Raw genomic sequence first — 18,840 nt, 5'->3', positions numbered from 1 at the left:
TTTTCCTGGAGAATAGTTTTCTTTTTAAAATCCTTTATTCAGCTTCTCCCAAAATCCTTACTCTGCTTCTTTTAAAACAGGATTGGCAGACTTTTTCTATAAAGGGCATCTAGTAAATACTTTTGGCTTTGTGGCTATATGGTGTCTGTCACAACTAGTGGTGTGAAAGTGGCCATATGCAATATGCAGAGACAAAGGCATGGCCACATCTCAATAAAACTTTATTTATAAGAACAGGCAACAGACCAGATTGGCCTGCAGGCTGTAGTTTATGGACTTCTGTTCTAGAATATTTGGCTATTGGTTTCCTCCTTCTCTTCAGGCCAGGAAAAACAAACAAACAAACAAAAAACAACAACAACAATGAATCCAGCTCAAGTTACATTTTTCCCTGAGCCAGAGTACAGAGGCTGGAGCTGGCCATGCTTTCTTCCAAACGCAGTGGCCACCAAGGCCAAGGCATCCTTGGGGATGTGTGGCTTGGGGCTGGCAGCTCAATGGCTGTTCTGGCCAAGGTTGACTTTAGAGAGGAAGTTGTCTAGGGACTCAAGCCTTGGGGTGCCCATTTCTCATATTCAAATCTGCATTGGAAAAAATCTTCCTTCCTGATCTAATAGGAAGTAGGATTCTTCACCTATTCTAGCTGCATGTTCATAGGAGGGTCAATTTCTTGGACTTGGTGATATTTGCTTTTATATATATATATTTAAAAAAAAACACAAACCAACAATGAATCCAGCTCAAGTTACATTTTTCTCTGAGCCAGAGTACTGAGGCTGGATTATACATATGTATAATACATATGTCAATGTATTAATCAATGACATAGATTAGATTCTATTTACAGGCTTGCTGTGGCAACCATATCCATGCTGAGGCCTGAGAAAATAGCACAAGTGGATTGAATGGGAATACATGATTTTCAAATCCCACCCCAAGGGGACCCAACAAGAAGGCTATTTTTAAGCTAACATGAGTGAGGCATTTCCTGATGGGCAATGTGACTTACCAGAGGGTCTCTGCCTGGATGACAGGAAGTATATTTCTAAACTGCTGTTCCTCCTACAGTCCCATAGAAGTTCCCAGAGGCTCTGGCCATATGTAAATAATGTCTGCAACCCCCAGCACCTAGTACAGTGTTAAAAAATTGTATAAATGCCATGACCAGAGTGTAAAAGGTTTCTCCTTCCAATTCTGTTTCAACAGACTCTTTTTTCAGAATCCAACACTGTCTTTAATGTGAGCTCAGGGTGGTCCTGAGATTTTCTTTGTTTAGCCCCATGCCCAAATGAAGAAAGGAAATGTCTCATTGCCCAGTATTTAAAATCAGGTCATGCAGATAGAGTTCCTTTCTAAAAAGTATCATGTCCAAAGAAATAAATGAAAGACAAATACTTTGTAAGACTAAAGTGGAGACATTCCTCCTATATCAGGGTCTGTACAAATTATCCTTTTTTGATTTTGAAAGCATGGGAATAAAAACAGTCCCATTGGTCTTCCTCTAAACACAAACACAGCACCAATTTTGCCTCATGTCTTTAAGGAGAAATTGGAAGTGACAAGTTCTGTTTGGGGCATCCTTGGGTTTACTCTATGGCCCTGCAGTTCATAGCATAGTCCCCTCTGCCTAAAGACAGCCTTCCCCATGATCCAGTTAAACCCCCATGAAAAAGTGAGAGCTGAGCTGGCCCCTCTGGAACTGCACCTGGCCTCTGGACTCACCTGGATTCCAGGACTGCCTGGGATTGGCTGGCCTTTTATAGGCCACATTTCACATCCCCTTACAACCTTTGCCTTTTAATATCAGCCATAAACTTGCTCCTAGAGACCTTCTGCCTCAAGGGTCAGAAATGCTCTCCCACGATTTTTGCCCTGGAATCTTCTGTGTTCTACACTTCATTTATTTTTTTTGAACAGTTACTACTAATTAGTCACAAGAGGCAGAAAACAGAACCAGCAATAAAGATGCTGGGCCTGTCAGAGAAAAGGAAGAATATGCTAGCTGTATTCCTAAAAGCTGCAGAGCCAGATGGAATCAGGCAACTGGGAGACAGATGCCCTCAAACTGGAGAGGCTGCCAGCAAGACCCCTCCCCATGCACCCACAGAGCCTCACTTCAATGGGGCTCCAGGTGTAACCTCAAGCACCAAGTGCCTGGCCTCGGACTTCCTCAATCATCTCAGAGGAGAACAAAGAAGTTGGTGTTCCTTCCCTAGCCAGAGACTGTCCTCTGGAGTCGAGCCCTCATTTGTTTATATACATACTCTATGGGCTCACGGACAAGGTTTTCTATAAGGCAGGACGAAAGAAAGAAAACCCAATGGGCCTGAAGATTTGGGGGCAAAACCACGATTTTTTTCTTACAGAGGGTTGTGGAGGATCGGAACAACTCTTGCCATAAGTTGCAGAGATAAAGCACTAAAGAAGAAAGTGTGCAGGCTGCGCAGGTCACTGCTGGGTACAGCCCAGCCTTTGGGAGATGGGAGTCCCCTCTCCTTTTGGAGTTAACCATGGTGGAGAAGCTAGGAACATAGGGATGTAACCAGACTTCTGGGGTCAGTGAGAAGGCTAAACTACACATGCTTGAAGCTAGATGTCTTTCACACGTGTTTCACTATGACCGTGGTGCCCTTTCTGAAAAGATTACCCAGAAGCTGATGCCAAGGAGCTGATGCTTATAAAAGTGGAGGTAATCTGGTTAGACTAGGGATGGGAGTAGAAACTTCTTCCTCTCACTCCCCTCCTACCCTGCCGGGCCAAAGTGCTTCCCTGAATCCAGGTGCCTAATCTGCCCCTCCTCCCCCAGACTGGATGGTCCATGAAACCTCTCTGGCCCTGGTGTCTGCAGTGACATGCTCTCTCTTCCATCCTCCCGACCACTCAGCTTTGCACTGTTCCCTAGACGTTTTATATATGATAATGAAAATAAACTTTCAGCCTGGCATTTTAAGGCAGCTGGGCACCTCACTGGGGAAACCATTACCTCATGTCCAGGCTGAACAATCAGTGAGTTCTCATGGGCTTGGGCTATATTTCCACACATGCAGGCACTGAGAGGTCTAGGGTCGGGGGACAGATGGTGACGATTTCCAGCACAATGGAGACCCAAAGGCTATGACTTCAACATAATTCAAAATTAACAGTAGAGTAAAACAGCTCACTTTTCACTTGAAAGATGACAGAGTGTTCTCAACACAGGTAATGCCTATTCTTTCACTGAGCATATCTCCTCCAGCTTGTTTTTTGGAAAGGACATTTACACGTGCACAAACGTACGACGGTTGTTAGGTGAATCACTCTAAATCACACACCATGCTCTCCTGTCTGGGAGGAATTCCCAGAGAGTTCATAAAGCACATTTAAAAAAAAATTATATAACCTTACTGAATCTGTCAGTGGAGAAATTCTGATACGATGTCCAACCTTTGTGGGAAGCCCTAGCTTTGTGTTCTTTCAGAAGGGCTGTCACCCGAGATAGATTTACTGAGTATCCACTAAGGCAAGGCACTGTGTCAGCTACCAGGGATCAACAGAAAATGAGAAAAAAATTGATCCCTGTCCTCTTGAGCCTCCATTCAAGTGAGGAAGACAGAAAAGCAATTAGACAAATAATAATAGATTGTGACAGGTTTCATGAAGGAATCAAATAGATAAGTCAAGGCATACAGGTGTTGGAGAATGGTTCTTTGAGGAGGTGGTATGTAAGCTGAGACCTGAAGAATAAAGAATTGGCTGTGAGAAAGAGCTTTCTAGAAGAGGTATCAGCATATGCAAAGGGCCTGAGGCCGAAGAGGGTTTGAGTTTGAGAGTGGTTGGCATGCAGTTTGTAGCTAACACCCAATAATCCTGGAGAGGTCAGGGCCCCATTGTGCAGGGTCTGTGGGCCTTAACAAGAGTCTAGATGTTCTTCTAAGGGCAGAGGGAAGCTGGGGGAAAGCTGGGGGTAGGTAGGCATTATAAAGAGAAATGACCTGGTGGCCTGGATTACAATGGTGGCAGGAGAGAGGGAGTATGGCAAGGATTCATGTATCAGTCCAGCTTGTGCTGGAGAGCCAGCTCTTGGGTTCTGGTAGTGTAGATCATCCCCATACCATCCCTCTAGCACAAGGGCATCTCTGGGCCTCACAGGCAAGGACCAGTGCTGAAGATCATGAGAGGTCCATATGAATAACCAGCCAGAGCCCTTAGTGTCACTGCTTCCTACCCAGGGAACTGACACATGGGCCAGCTGAGATCAGACACACGCCCTGCAGAAGGGAATAAGCTTCAGTGGAGCATCTGCTTCCTCTAGTCCCACTTAGACATTCCTGTGGTTTGCCCTATTCTTTCCTCACCACAGTGCTGTGAAGCTGCCTTGTCACCTCCACTCACTGGGGTGGAGACAGAGGCTTCCAGAGGCTAGGTGACTTGCCCTTCCCAGGAAAGGAAGAGCAGAATCTAATGCTGTCTCACCATTTCAATGCTCCTCATGTATTATTTCACAGAATCCCACAATCTCCCCCAGGTAGGCAGAGCAGACAAAGGTACCCCAAGTGACAGGTGATAAGCGGGGCTCTTAGCAGGTAAGTGCCCCATGCCACTGGGTGAGTACATTCTGCTCTGGCCTGGGACCCTGATCTTACTCCAAAGACTGTACTCCTTCTCCAGAGAAGCCAGGGGAAGAAAGAAGCCCTGGAGTTCTCTGGGGTATGGAGCACATTCCTTTTCTACTGCTGCAGTAATAAGTTAGCACAAATTGAGCAGCTTAAAACAAGATAAATTTATCATCTCACAGCTCTGCAGGGCTTGGCTGGTTTCTCTGCTCTGGGTTTCACAAAGCTGAACTCAAGGTGTCAAGGGTTTGGCCCTTCTCTGGAGGCTCTGGAGGAGAATCTGCTTCTAGGCTTACTCAGGCTGTTGGCACAATTCAGCTCCCCGTGGTTGTAGGACTGAGGCCCCAGTTTCCTTGCAGATGCTCACTGGGAGCCTCTCTCAGCCCCTGAAGGTTTCCTATGTTCTTTGTCAAATTGCACCTCTATCATTAAAACCAGCAACAGTCAGTCAAGTCCTTCTCATGCTTCAAATCTCTGACTCCTTCTTTTGCATCTCCCTGACCTTGTTCCTCTGCCTCTAGCTGGAGAAAGATGGGGCCCACCTGGATTATCCAGGCAACTCCCCCTATTTTAGAACCCATGACCTTAATCACTCCTGAAAAGTCTCCTTTGCCATGTAGTTTATTGTATCCACAGGTTCTAGGAATTAGGGTATGGATATGGGGGTCAGGGGCATTCTGTCTACATGGTGGGTGACCTGCAAGTCCAGCCCCAGTCAGGTCTTTGGCAGCCTCCTGAGGAAGCGTGAGAGCAATCAGAGTTTTCAAAGCTCTACTCTGTGTATAGGGTTTGAAGACAAGAGCTTCTGTCATAGCCACTGGTATGCTCACCTGACGGGGAAAGACAAGGGCTCCTCAGGTGATAAGTTCAGTGCCAGCCTTCCTTCTTTCCCAGCACACAGGCCAAATGAGGCTTTGCAGGATTCTTTCATTCGCTCTATACTGTTTCAACAGCTGAGACCAAGTAGGAACTAACGATAAGTCAACTCTCTGGGTCTTTCACACTGAACCTCTGAGAGAACTCACGTGGCAAGGCCTTCCTGGCACTGCTGTGAGAGCTCCCAAGGGCCTCACCAGACCCAGACAGACCAGTCTCCCCAAGGCACGTCTCTGACCTCCTTGTACTCAAAAAGATGTAATGGTTTCCTGTCCCCAAGAGAATCAAGTCCAGCTCCATGGCTGGTGAACAAGGTCCTAGTCTTCATGGCCCCTCCCCCTCTCCTGACACCAGACATTCAGCCACATGGAAGACCATTAGGTTCCATCAGTCCTTCCTCCTCGGTTAGCCTGTCAAACCCCTCTAACCCCAGGTGTCCAAATCCTACTTTGTCCTTGACTCCAGCCCATTCTCCCCTTTCTCCACAGAATACCTTCTCCTCGGTTGGAAGTGGAACACACACACACTAATCCGAATCTCACTATCTTCTCTGTACACATTATTCCTGTACTGTAAGCCTATTGAAAGCAAGCAATGTTTTATCTTTTTATCAAGGGCTTACATGGAGTAGGCACTCAATGACTGGATTGCTTTTGGATTTATTACAGTCCTTTTAAATACTCTTCTGGCTAAGGGATAAAACAAGTTGCCTTTTCTTGTTGTTGTTGCCTATTTTTGTACTGAATATCTCCTGAGGAGAGGCAGGTCTCTACTCTGCTTACATTTTTAAGAAGTGTGTGCTCATCAGGCTGAGAATCCTGCAGAGTGCCTAGGATCTCAGGTGGTTCTCAGCACTGGTGGCAACTGCACTCTGCACTCACGCAGCCTAGCACTTATCCTATGGCCCACATTCTACCAATACTGTTCTTTACCCAGCAGAGGGGAGGCTTGGCCTCCTACCTGTCCCACTTGCTGCAAAGAACTGCAGATCCCTCAGGATGCCTGTACACACATGCTCTAGTCCTTGCCTCCATGTTATATACACTGTGCAGCTATTCCACCTGAACACAACTACCCATGAGGGCAGGCCACAACTCCAATGGATCACCAGAACTTGGTTCATCCCACTGCACAATCCTGTGTACCAACATGGGCTGGGTGCCTTTTAGTTGAAGAGACTACAGTATATAAATACTAATGTTATCTGGCAATGTGACTTGAAGAGTTCCAATGAGGTTATTTCTTCCTATGAAAGAGGTTAGATGCTCCTTGGGGAATGGTCATAAATACATGGGCTGAAATTTAGCTCAGTGTAATGGAGTAGGCTTAGCTCTCAGAATCTTTCTCCTCAAATTTAGCTAACATCTGGAAGACACATGGAGTATGATCATTAAATTAGCGCCTCCCCCCACCTAATCAGGAAAAGGAGAAAAGCAAGGATCACTTTTCCCAGAATATTTTTGAGACTCCTAGACAATCTTCCCAATCTAAGAACAATATTTTTCTTTCATTTTAATTTCAATCAAAGAATCACATGGTTAAAAAAAAATAATGACCCCCTGCCACACATCTCTTTATACTGAGTCCTGCTCTCCAGGAGCAACCACTATTACCCATGTCCACATATGTTTCTTTTGATGATTAATCAAATTTTGACATCTTATGGAATTTCTGCCACAAGGTACAAGAATTTCCCTCTCCTCCACCTTCCTAATTCTGACGGGCAAATCATTAGTCTTAGCTTCTCTCCTGCAGCAGTTCTCAAACATCAGCTGCATGAGAATCACCTGGTCAGCTTATTAAAAGACAGACTGTTGGGGCCTACTCCATGAATTTTTGATTCAGTGGGTCTGGGTGGGGCCCAAGAATTTTCATTTCTTACAAGATCCCAAAGGGGCTGACATGGCTGGTTCAGCAACCACAACTTAAGATGTAGTACTCCCCCCCAAAAAAAAAAAAAAAAAAAAAAAAAAAAAAAAAAAAAAAAGATGTAGTACTCCACTGAAGACCTCTGCAATTTTAAGTAGTAAATAGCTATTTCTTGTTTCACCAAGTTTTACAATATATTTTGACTCAACAATTTAAAAGATGTTAAGACAATTTTGGTTGTCCTATTTTTACCTCTATATTTAGTCAAATTTAATGATATTTGCATTTTATTCCATAACTGAATACAAATAAATAATTCTAATGTTATTATGGCTACATGATTATTGATCACAGAACCAAAACAAGTATCACGATTACAAATCCTCTTCTATAGGTGAAAACTCCTAGAACACTCAACTTCCACTTAAGGGAGAATATTTCTAGTATCAAAGTCTTCTCTTCCCTATACTCTTTTACTTGCTTAAAATCACATGATATTTTGTTTTATGTTTGTTTAAACCATGATAATTGACCATATTTCTATTTTTCTAAGAATTTTTGATTGCCTTTATTTTTTTGTTAGAGAAGAAATATATTTCATCTACACTGTATCCTAAAGTTTTGCTACTTTCTGTTTTTCTGCCTATTGCTGGCTTCAGTCCTCCTGAAGTCCATTGATCCCCTTTTCTAAATTGGTTAATTATTTTTTTAAAATTTGCTATTACCCTTTTGTGTTGTTGGAGTGCATTTCAAGTTATTCCCTTAAAAGAGTTCCTAGAGAGGTAAACCATGTGATCCTTGCTTGTCTGAAAAATGATTGTATTTTGACCTCATACTTGAGTGTTAAGCTAAGTATAAAATTCTAGTTTCAAATCACCTTCTCTCAGAACTCTGAAGTCTTTATTTCACCATATTCTGGCTTCTAATATTGCTAATCAGGAGTCTGATGGTTTACTTAGTATGACTCTAATTTTGTTGTAAGCTGACATATATCCCTCACTACCACCATCCATCCTGTATTCTCTGTCCTGGAAGCATTTAGAATTTTCCTTAAATGTTAGAAGCAGAGACACTGCAAAATGATGAATCTAGGACATTTTTGGTTTCTCCTGCTTGTAGTTGGTAAATTAAAAAATAATGTTACCCTTTACCTCTGGGAAATTTTTTCTATTGTCTTTCATAACTTTTTAAATTTTCTCTGTTTACTTTTTCTGGTATTCCTATTACTTGAATATAGGACCTTGTAAATTGATTTTTAGTTGTCTTTTCTATTTGTCTTTTAACTCTGATTATTTGAGGATTTCTTACCATCATCTTCTTATCCTATTAAATTTTTGTCTCTGCAGCCATATCGCTAATTTTTAAGAACCCTTTTCTTGGGGCACCTGGGTAGCTCAGTTGGTTAAGCATCTGCCTTCAGCTCAGGTCATCCTGGCATCCTGGGACTGAGCCATGCATCGGGCTCCCTGCTTCCTCTGTTCCTCACCCCACTCATACTCTCTTGTTCTCTCTTTGAAATAAATAAATAAAATATTTAAAAGAACTTTCTTTTTTCCTGTTACTTCCCTGCAAAAAGAAATAGAATTCAAACCATTTCCTAATGGACAGAATGCATTCTTAAATCTCCTATGTTTATTATGTACAGTTTAAGGTAGTTTTTAAATGTATATAATGTCTTCTATTCCCTGAATAATTTATTTTCTTATAAGTCAGTTATTCTGTTGTTTATTTTGTTTCTTTCTCAATGTACCACATTGCCCCTTCATTCTCAGGTTTTACTGGCTGTCCATTTGTATTTAAGGCAAAAGGGCTGATCAGAAAATCTGTGGATGTGTCTGGGTGAACAGTAAGAAGGGCAACTAGCACTTACACTGGAGTCTCTAAATGCCAAGAGGTAATAAGGTTTTCCTTTGGGGAACCAGCCAACTCACACCTCAACTAGTTTATTCAATTCTTTACAGAAGAAAAATGCCTGGTTGCCTGCTATTCTGCATGCCCAAAGTATTGGGACAAGGACAGAGGTGAAACGTCAACTCTTCCACTTACCAAATTTCACTTAATATCTCCCTCCCCTATTTCTTTTTTTTTTTTTAATTTTTTTTATTTATTTATGATAGTCACACAGAGAGAGAGAGAAGAGGCAGAGACACAGGCAGAGGGAGAAGCAGGCTCCATGTACCGGGAGCCCCACGTGGGATTCGATCCCGGGTCTCCAGGATCGCGCCCTGGGCCAAAGGCAGGCGCCAAACCGCTGCGCCACCCAGGGATCCCTCCCTCCCCTATTTCAGTTCCACCTGTCACTCTTTCACCCCTCTGTAACCACTGGCCTGGCCATGACTGTAGCCTTTCTGGATCCCTGGATAGATGGGCACCCAGGCCCTCTATGCGTAGTTCAAGGTTCACCCACCAACACTCTTCCATCTTCTTCAGTCACTCCAGAAAATTACCAGACTCTCTCACTGATTGATGTCCCTTCTCCCTCACAGTCTCTATTAACTCATTTATAATTACTGTAATAGGGTCTCAGGAAGCATAAACATATGTGCTTGGTTGATCCAGAAGTGACCAAAAAGGGCATTTTCATATTCATCTGTCCCTGCATCTTTGGCTTTGATTAGGCTGATTCATTGAGACCCCAGCCTACTCCAAGTGTCAATAACAGTAGGACCTACCAGTCACCTTCCAGGGTACTTGTGTTTTGAAAGAAGTTCATGTTTGAAATAAAAAGAAGGACCTAAAAAATCAGTATTTGCCAGTAGGTTGTGTGTATATGTGTGGCAGGTCCTGGGAGCCCTGCCTACACCCATGCACAACTGCTGCCCATCCCCCAGCTGATGTGTAGGTAGCTAACAGCTCACATCTGTGTCCTTCCACAGAGAACTGTGAAAAGCTGAAGGGAATCTCCTTCAAGGAGACCCACACTCCCCTTCTACACTGGACAGCCAGCCAATGGTTGACTAACAGAGGATACAAAAGCCCTCTTGCCTCAAGAAGACAACTTCTTGGTATAATTTATCCTCCTGAGTTCCCCAGCTCAGCTAAGCTAGCTGATGCCACATCCTTACTCAGTCCCGTCCACTTCCCTTACTTCCTTGTTTCTTCCAGTTGCTCCCAAGTCCCTGCCTCAGGCTCTGCTTCTAGGGAACCTGACCCAAGACCATGTGGGAAATACTTTGGTAGAGAACTGGGATGCCTTGGTAAAAATCTCACCACTTAATGAACATCTGGATGCATATCACAAACCTCAAACACTTCTCTGTGTCTCTGTGGTTTTGTTCGCAACTCTAATCTGCAAGGCACGGCTCACTGACGTGCTAATTTTCCCCTACACTCAGTGCAGTCAGCAGGTGGGTGGGGCCGGTGAGTGGTTCCACAACTTTGCTCCCACCCTGCATAGGTTCGTTTGGCCAAAAAGCAGTTTTGCCTGACCGTCCCCTCACCATAGTCTTGGAGCTGTGGTGATCTTGGGTGTTGAGGAAAGATTGAAAACAGATTTGGGACTAACAGATTCTTTTCATATTTCCTGGATAGTAGTGGTGCTGCACATTTCACAGATGGCTCAGGGCAGACAAGCAGCACTGCCGCACAGAGTCAGCTCATGGGCTCACTCCAGCCCACTCCTACTTGGAGGGCCTGTCCCTGACATTGTTCTGAAGCTCTTCTATACAGCAGCACGTCCTAGAATCTGATAAGCATCAGACAGGATGGGTGGCCCACCAGCACTCATCATGTTCTAGGCTCCAGGGATGCTTGGGTTGGGAATTTCTAACCAACCACCAATTCTACAAGATGATGTTCTCACTTCTTCACCTCCCTCAATCCCTCACCAATAAAACATTTAGTGAGCACCTCCTATGTGATCTAAGCTCTGGAACTGGTCTGGGAACAGGTGTCAAGATCAGGAGCCAAGTAACCAGTTCATGACCTCAAAGGGACATTAAGGAAGGCACGTGATGGAATGAGCACTGGGTATTACATAGGACTGATAGATCACTTACTTCTACCTCCAAAACCAATACCTCCAAAACCAATGTTAATTAGTTGAATTTGAATTAAAAAAAAAAAAGAGCCAGGTTAAATTCAGGTTCTGTCTGACCTCAGATTCTCTGTGCTTAGGTCATAACCATTACTTGTAGTGCATCTCCATTCTACACCGTAATAAACTGGGACTGTAGAGGGGGTAAAAAAAAAAGGATGTATTAAAAAGAAAGTATCATTCCCCAGGTTACTTTTTTTTCCAATTTTAAATCCAGTATAGTTAATATGCAGTGTTATATTCGGGTCAATATTTGTTAATATAATAGCTGTAGTAACCCAGAAGCCCTAAAATCTCAATGTCCTAAATTAAGAGAAATTTAAGTTCTCTCTCAGTCAAATTCCAATTAGGGATTAACAAATGGTCTGCCTTTTGGTAACTCGGATCCTTGACTTTCTTCCATCTTGTGGTCTGCCATCTTCTGGAGCCTTTGAGTCCTTGGCTTCCAGTGGCAAAAGAAGATGATGCAGGTTTTGGTTTTGGTTTTGGTTTTGGTTTTCAAATAACATGCTTTATTGGATCAATTTAAACGCTACAACAAGAAGAAAGAGAATGAGGTAGATAACCAGAGTGAAGAGATGTATACTGAATGTACGATGCAGTGATTCCACGGTTCTAGCTAGTAAACAGTGTTCATCAGGATGAGTGTGTTCTTTATCTTCTTCACCTATTTCACACACTACATAGTAACTAAAAAGGGGAAAAGATACTTTTACAAAGGAGGGTTCTGGTAGACACCACTTTAGCTAAGTAATCTATCTTAATTATAATGAATAATGGGTCAAACTGATACTGCCTTCTGAAGTGATAAAGTGGAAGGATACAGCATCATCTGTGTAAATAATTTGTGAAAATGTTTAGCCTGAAACTAACTGGGGGAAACAACCAGACAATTCCAGATTATGGGACAGTCTACAGGACAATTTGCTGATAATCTTCAAAATAATGATATAATAATATTATTAAAATTTTTATCATTATATATTAATGATGGTGAATTACTATGTTATACATTATAATATGTTAGTGATAGGTGAATTATTATATTATATATTATATTATATTAAGGTAGGTGAATCTAGGTGAAGGGTATATGTCCATTGTGCTGTTTCTTCAACTTTTTGTAGGTTTAACATTTTCAAGATAAAAACTTCAGAAACTTAAAAAAGATAAGTTTATAACCACTTGGGAAGAGACTCCATGTGTTTAAATCATGTCGTTGTTAGACGCAACCCCCCAAACCACATATTTTATCATTTCGCAGATCAGGAAAGGGAGGTGCGGTGGGGGGGGTGCCTGTGCCCTCTTCCGCCAGGCAGGGCCGCAGCCTCTGCCACAGGCACCTGCCACCCTGGGTCCCGGTCGTGAGCATCAAGGTTCTGACCTGATTCTGTTGGGCAATCTTCTGTCCCTTTTTCCAGCGGAGCACTGGTGTCAGGGCTGGCAGTTCTCTCTCCTCCTCCCCAGTCACATGCTCACCCAGGCTGTAGGCGGCTTCAAACACGATGGGGCTGATGACGTCCTGCACTCTCCGCTGAAACAATAAACAAGCAGTCACATTAATTGCTAATACTGGCCGACACGTGCAGAGCATTTCACAGTTTATAAAGACCTTCCACATGGATTGCCTCATATGATCCTCACAACCACCCTTGTGAGGTAAGATTTTATTGCTCTCATATTTCAGATGAGGTAACTGAGGTGGAGCGCAGGGAACGTCTTGTCTAAGGTCACCTTGATAATGAGTGGGGGCTTCCCCACTCTACCTTGCGTGATGCTCAATCATCTTCTCTTTAGCATATGGAACACATTACCTTACTCGTCTTCCAAATATTCTTCTCAGCCAGCTGACGGGTAGGAGAGCATCTGCACTCACGCTGGAAGCTAACCCTCTGCATTCATAGTGTTTGGATGACCACGGGTCTTTTGTACAGAGATAAATATGGCTCTTGTGCCAGGACAGGAGATCCCAGGACACTGAGGAGACTCTTGTCTTCCCAGGGTTAGGTATCGGTGGCCTTATGTTCTTTCCTCTGACACCAAAGGGCTTTGAGACCCAAAGGAATGAGAGGTTGATAGTCACAACAGGAATGGAGAGGGAAGGAAGGAAGAGAGCAAACAGACAATGAACACCTGCAAGATGCCAGGTACTGGGCCAGGTGTTCTCACCAGAAGAGCAACATGCCCAAGCCCTGTGAATTAGGACTTCCTACCCTCCATCATCCAGAAAAGATCAAGGAAAATGCAAGGATACACTCCCCAGGGCACAAGGCTGAAAAGGATTTGAGTCACATCTGTTCAACCCTGGAGCTCTTGGCCTTCTGGCACAAGGTGTCACCATCTCTTGGGGACTCTGGGTCCCCCAGTCTCACGGTCTCTGGTTAGAGGCAGGGTACAGGGTAGGTAGTTCCACGTTAGGGCCAGCATGCCCTGTGAGAGGTGGGCTTCCAAGTGGAGCGGGGCAAATCTGAGGAGTGGCGCCAATAAGCCACATCCCCACTACTCTCCATCTGTCACGGGCAGGGAACCAGCAGAGAAGCAGTGGCCCTGTCAGGGACTGATAGAAGCTGGGCAGGAGGGCAGAAGCCGACCATGGGGCCATGAGCAGAGCCAAGGACTTCACACCACTCTCTGTGCGAAGTCTGGTGGAATTTCAAACAGATTAGAGCTGAGTTCAAAATAATAGAAAGTTCTAAAGTTCCCAAGAAGTGCACAGTGAGGAACTGGCTCCAGCCCCTCCCTGACACCCAGAGCCCCCTTCCAGAGGCAGACACGCCTGTCATTTTTGGATATGGGTCCAATCTAAGTGTATGCAGGCCAATCGCAGTTCATGGCATACTGCAGTTTATTTTCTTCACATAGCATGTATCCTGGAGGTGGTTCAGTCAATACACAGAACCCCAGCACCTTCTGGATAAACTGCTTCCAGAAAATTCTCTTGACCTTCAGATTTGAGGGACAGGTCTTTAATACCTATGTCCTCTCTGGGAGTAAAACCTATACCTGGGAAACAGATCTCCTCTGCCTTGCTGACTTTGCTAAGCAGAATTTAAAGACTGTTGGGGGTGTAAAGAACAATGAGAGTGCAATCTTCATGGTTTTACAAATAAATGCCTCAGTGGTTTTGTTGTTGTTGTTGTTGTTGTTTTAAGGTTGCCTATCTTATGGCTTTTCCTTTAAATCCTTTGTGTTGAAGTAGGTCAGTTACTATGTTTTTATTCTTGGGGGAAAGGTTGAATCTGGGAGTGGGGGAGAGAGAAGTGACCTATCATTTCCCAGCTACCAAATGCATGTATTCCAGAGACTCGGCCAAGATGTTACTTTATCTAATCCACATTCCACCTGACCTGGTAGACTATTGCTCCCATTTTGTAGATGAGGCAACAAGAGGTTCAGGAGCTCACATAAATTGCATTTCACCCCAAAGCTAATAATAAGTGGCAGAACCAGACTCATTCTTAGAACCAGAAGCAAAACTCCTTTCCCTGAAGTCCATAAAAAACTATTTAAAGGCTATCCCAACTGCTTTCAGTTCTGACATCACCCTCAAACATCACCTGTTAACTTAAGAGGACAAGGGGCAGGAGTGAGGGCTGTTTCTCATACAAGTAGGAATAGGAGTTACTGACAGCCAGGAAACTGGGTCTGTGGGTGAGCACTGTTCCTAAACATGTGGCCATCAAGCCAGACTCACCAAGGAGGGAAGCCTTACTGGGGTCTCTTATTTGGAATGAGTAATGAAGTCAGACACATAGGCGTGCAGATGCTGTGCTGTGGCACTGATGGCAAGAACCTATTTTAATGAAGAAGTTTTAAAAAAAAACAGCCTTTAGTACATGTCCTGGTGGCTCTGGGCAGAAGGGAACAAAAACACACTGAGCCATGGGCGAGGGCAGGGGCAGGGGCAGCATTTTTTTTTTTTTTTTTTGAAATTTAGAAACAAATTTTATTTAAGATCTGAAATACAATTCCTAAAATATCAACTTCTCCAGAAAACCATGGCTACACAATAATGCATTGCTTCTGTCATGTTAGACCATGCATTAGACTCAAATACAAAAACCATGAAACAAATCACCATCCTTCAACAATTTGAGCAAAAATAGAATGCCTAAGGAACAACATAGATGGGCTTGCAGAGGATGAGCTGTTTTACTTCAAGCACCATAAAAAAAAAAAAAAGAGCACAAATGCACGGGTTTTCAGGTATATACATTAAGTTGAACCTTTGGCACTAGGAATCAGGGCATTTTGTGACGTAGCATTAACACATATTAGAAAATTGTGTAGTCAAAGGGATAGAACCACCAGCATTTAAGCAATGTCGTCAACTAGGCAATAAAATGTTCTACTGAATGTTTCTTCTTCATCTAATTACTGCGTACACTGGTAGCAACTTTGCAATGAGAAAAGGGGCTTGTACTCCTTTCATTTTCTGTTTAAAAACAGAACAGAAAAAAAAAAAAAAAACAGAACAGAAAACAAACCGAAACATAAGCCCTGTTATACATTAACAATAATTAACAATCATTAATGATACAAGAAAAAGACTAAGAATGAAAAGAATGTTTACAGATACCAGACATAACAGTGGGTGGTCACTAGACCCTCACAGGGCTCTGCGGTGGTACTCAGCTGAAGCCACTTTGTAATCACTGGCAGTAAACAGAGATGCAGCACTCTTTGCCAGATATTTTACGAAATCATGCAAATAGCCCAACAATAATGCAAGGCTCTTCTCATCAAGGGGTGTATATGCCAACATTGCTCCAATTCTTACAAATAATCTCAGTAGGTGTGGGGCTCCATAAACCTGGGACATTGGCGCATCAGGGTGAACCAAGAATATTTCAAAGTGATGTTGGGCACTCAGCTGCTCTACAAATTTGAGAGGCCCCAGTATACTGAAATTCTCAGGGGCAGCATTTTGAAAGGTGCCAACACCCCCAAGAGGACATCCCCCCTCCCACACTCTGTTTATTTTATCTGAGCTGTGAAGGAAAAGTGGCAGCAACGTTTAGTGGTTTCCTTTTCATTTCTGCAAGCCTCCCTCGGATCAGCACTGCAATTAGTGGAGGAACTCCTTAGGATAGAGGAGGCTTACCATGTTGGCAAAGGCTGTCATCACTGAAATTTCACTGCTTAAAAAAAAAAAATCACCATTGCAAACTGAAGCTTCTATAGTACAGCACTTACTCAACAGACCAAAAGGCAAGAATCTACCTTTTCGCACTAAAAATCTACCAGGAGTCTCTTGATTCTGAAAGTGGAAGGAGCCCCATGGAAAACGCTGCCCAGGCTGGTGGCAGACTTGGTAGTGACTGAGGTTTAACAGGAAACTTACCATATGCTCAATTTGAAACTTACTGGGTGCTTAACTTTGTGCCAGGCCATGTGCAGGCTCTAAAAGAAACAGAGAAGAAAGACCCTGGGGGAAAGAGGTAAGTAGTGACAATCCAGTGCAACATGCACAGAACAGAAGAGGCTTCAGGGAATTCAAATGAGGGACATCTGATTTGGACAGAGGCTTGGAAGGCCTTGTCTGTGGCAGAGATAGCACAAGGAGCTTGGGAACCCCAAAGAGGCCAGCCCCATGTGCCTGGAGAAGTCCAAGAAGGCTTCTTGGATGAGGTAACATCAAGTAGAGGCCTGAAAGACAAGTGGGAGTTATCCAGTCCAAAAAGAGTGCACAGGGAGAGACTTACCAGGTGGAGGGCTTATGGAGAGGAATGAAAACTTATTCCTTCAGGAAACTGAAAATGGCTCAGTGTAGCAGGAGGGCAGGTTTCTGGGGGCAGGAGTGGGGCATAGCCTGGGATAGATGGTGAAGGACAGTGTGGGGCAGAGATGGGAGAGGGATTGAGGCATGTTACACAGGTAGAATCAGCAGGACTAGGTGTGGGAGGGAGAGCTGAGCCAGAGCCCAGTGCTTGGTGACAAGGAGGGAATGTAGGAGGAAGAGGTTTGGGGAATAGCAGACAAATTCCATTTTACCATGTTGGGCCTAGACATTGTGAGATATCCCTCTGGAAGGCCTCCCAGAGGAGGTGCCCCGGGTTCAGCTATAAGACAGAAGGACATCGGCCAGAGAACAGGCAGGAAGCAGGCTGGCCCAGCAGGATGGAGAGGACATGGGGTGTCCAATGGATTGCATGTGATTCCCAAAGTGGGGAAGTAGGGCTCACGGGGAGGAGTAGGGAGAGAAGAGGCTGCAGCAGAGAACGGATCTCAGAATTCTCACAGGTTGTGCTGACTTCATCCTGTAAGCTGGGACCAATTGCAAGAAGGGTAAAGTGATGATAGAGGCTATGTTAGAGAAGAATCCCTCTGGTTTCTTACACTGATAGGTAAGATGGGAGGCAGGGAGGCCAGTAAGAGGCTGGAGGAAGCTGTATTCTAGAAAGATCCCTCTAGTTGTAGAATGGAAGTAGACTGATGGGGATAGGCCTGGGGACAAGCAGGATAGGAGGAGGCCGCCATAGGGCTTCAGAGGGAAGATTGTGAAGGTCTTTGCCAGGACACAGCAGTGGTGATGGAGCAAAGGGGAGGGACAAGAGGGTAACTCAGGAGGAAAAGGTGGTAGGACCTGGGGACTGGCTATGAGGATGACCTCTCTTCCATCAAGAGTTATGGAGGATGCCCTAGCATTCAGCTTGCATGAGTGAGTGTATGGACACATGCCACTCAACATAGTGGTACCAGAAGGACAGATGTGCAGAGAGCTTGGGTGTAGACATACTGAGCTTTGTTACACCGCAGAAACCCCCTTCCTGTCTCCAGACTAACTCTGTAAGGAATCTCCCTGACTAGATCAATTTGGCCCTAAAACTCAGCACCTCCTTTTCTCATCTACAAAACCATTTCCCTGCCCCAGTGTCCAGCGTCAGCCTTCCCTGGTAGGGTTCATACAGACCCACCATGGGTCCTCTGCTTATACCACGAGCCCATTCAACCATCTTCCCTGGGATGGGCTTTGCCCTCCTTTGGACGACAACCTTTCATCCTTCCTTGGCTCACTTCACATGCAAAGACATTATCTTGGGGTCCCTAGAGAGGGCTATGGGGCCTTGCAAGGTCTGTTAGCAAGAGGGAGTGAGGGCCACAGAACAACATGCCTTCCTATGGACTCCCATTCCTTATGGAAAGTCCTTCAAGGCTTTTCCTTCTAACTGATTACTTCACTCTAAAAATGAAATAGAAGTAACTCAGATGGAAAATCCTGCAGGGGAAGGCCATGGAAGCAGGTGCCACCTACCACCAGGGTTGCTACTGGAGAAGAGGTTGCTCTGCCCCATTATCCTGGGGTGTCTAGTTGTCTGGGGGTCCAAAGTCTTTGTCTCCTTTATTTGTGGAATCACAGAATTTCACCGGTGAGTATAATGAGTATCAAATCACAGGAACCCACATACCTGCCCGAAAGAGGGCATGAGTTACTAGGTGGGGGAAACCCTTACCCCCAAGTGATTC

The 18,840-nt window shown here is 44.3% G+C and overlaps 1 protein-coding gene across 1 annotated transcript in view; it reads right to left on the bottom strand.

Annotated features, from left to right (window-relative positions):
• ITGA9 (integrin subunit alpha 9) overlaps positions 1–18,840 on the bottom strand; it is a 336,390-nt gene that overhangs the window by 152,983 nt on the left and 164,567 nt on the right. Inside the window, exon 16 of the mRNA XM_038570409.1 lies at positions 12,758–12,907. Coding sequence (XP_038426337.1) covers positions 12,758–12,907 — 150 coding nt within the window. The remainder of the gene's footprint in view (positions 1–12,757; positions 12,908–18,840) is intronic.

This window comes from Canis lupus, chromosome 23, assembly GCF_011100685.1.
Source record: "Canis lupus familiaris isolate Mischka breed German Shepherd chromosome 23, alternate assembly UU_Cfam_GSD_1.0, whole genome shotgun sequence".
In the NCBI taxonomy this organism is placed as follows: Eukaryota; Metazoa; Chordata; class Mammalia; order Carnivora; family Canidae; genus Canis; species Canis lupus.
This window is presented reverse-complemented; position numbering and strand designations above follow the sequence as displayed.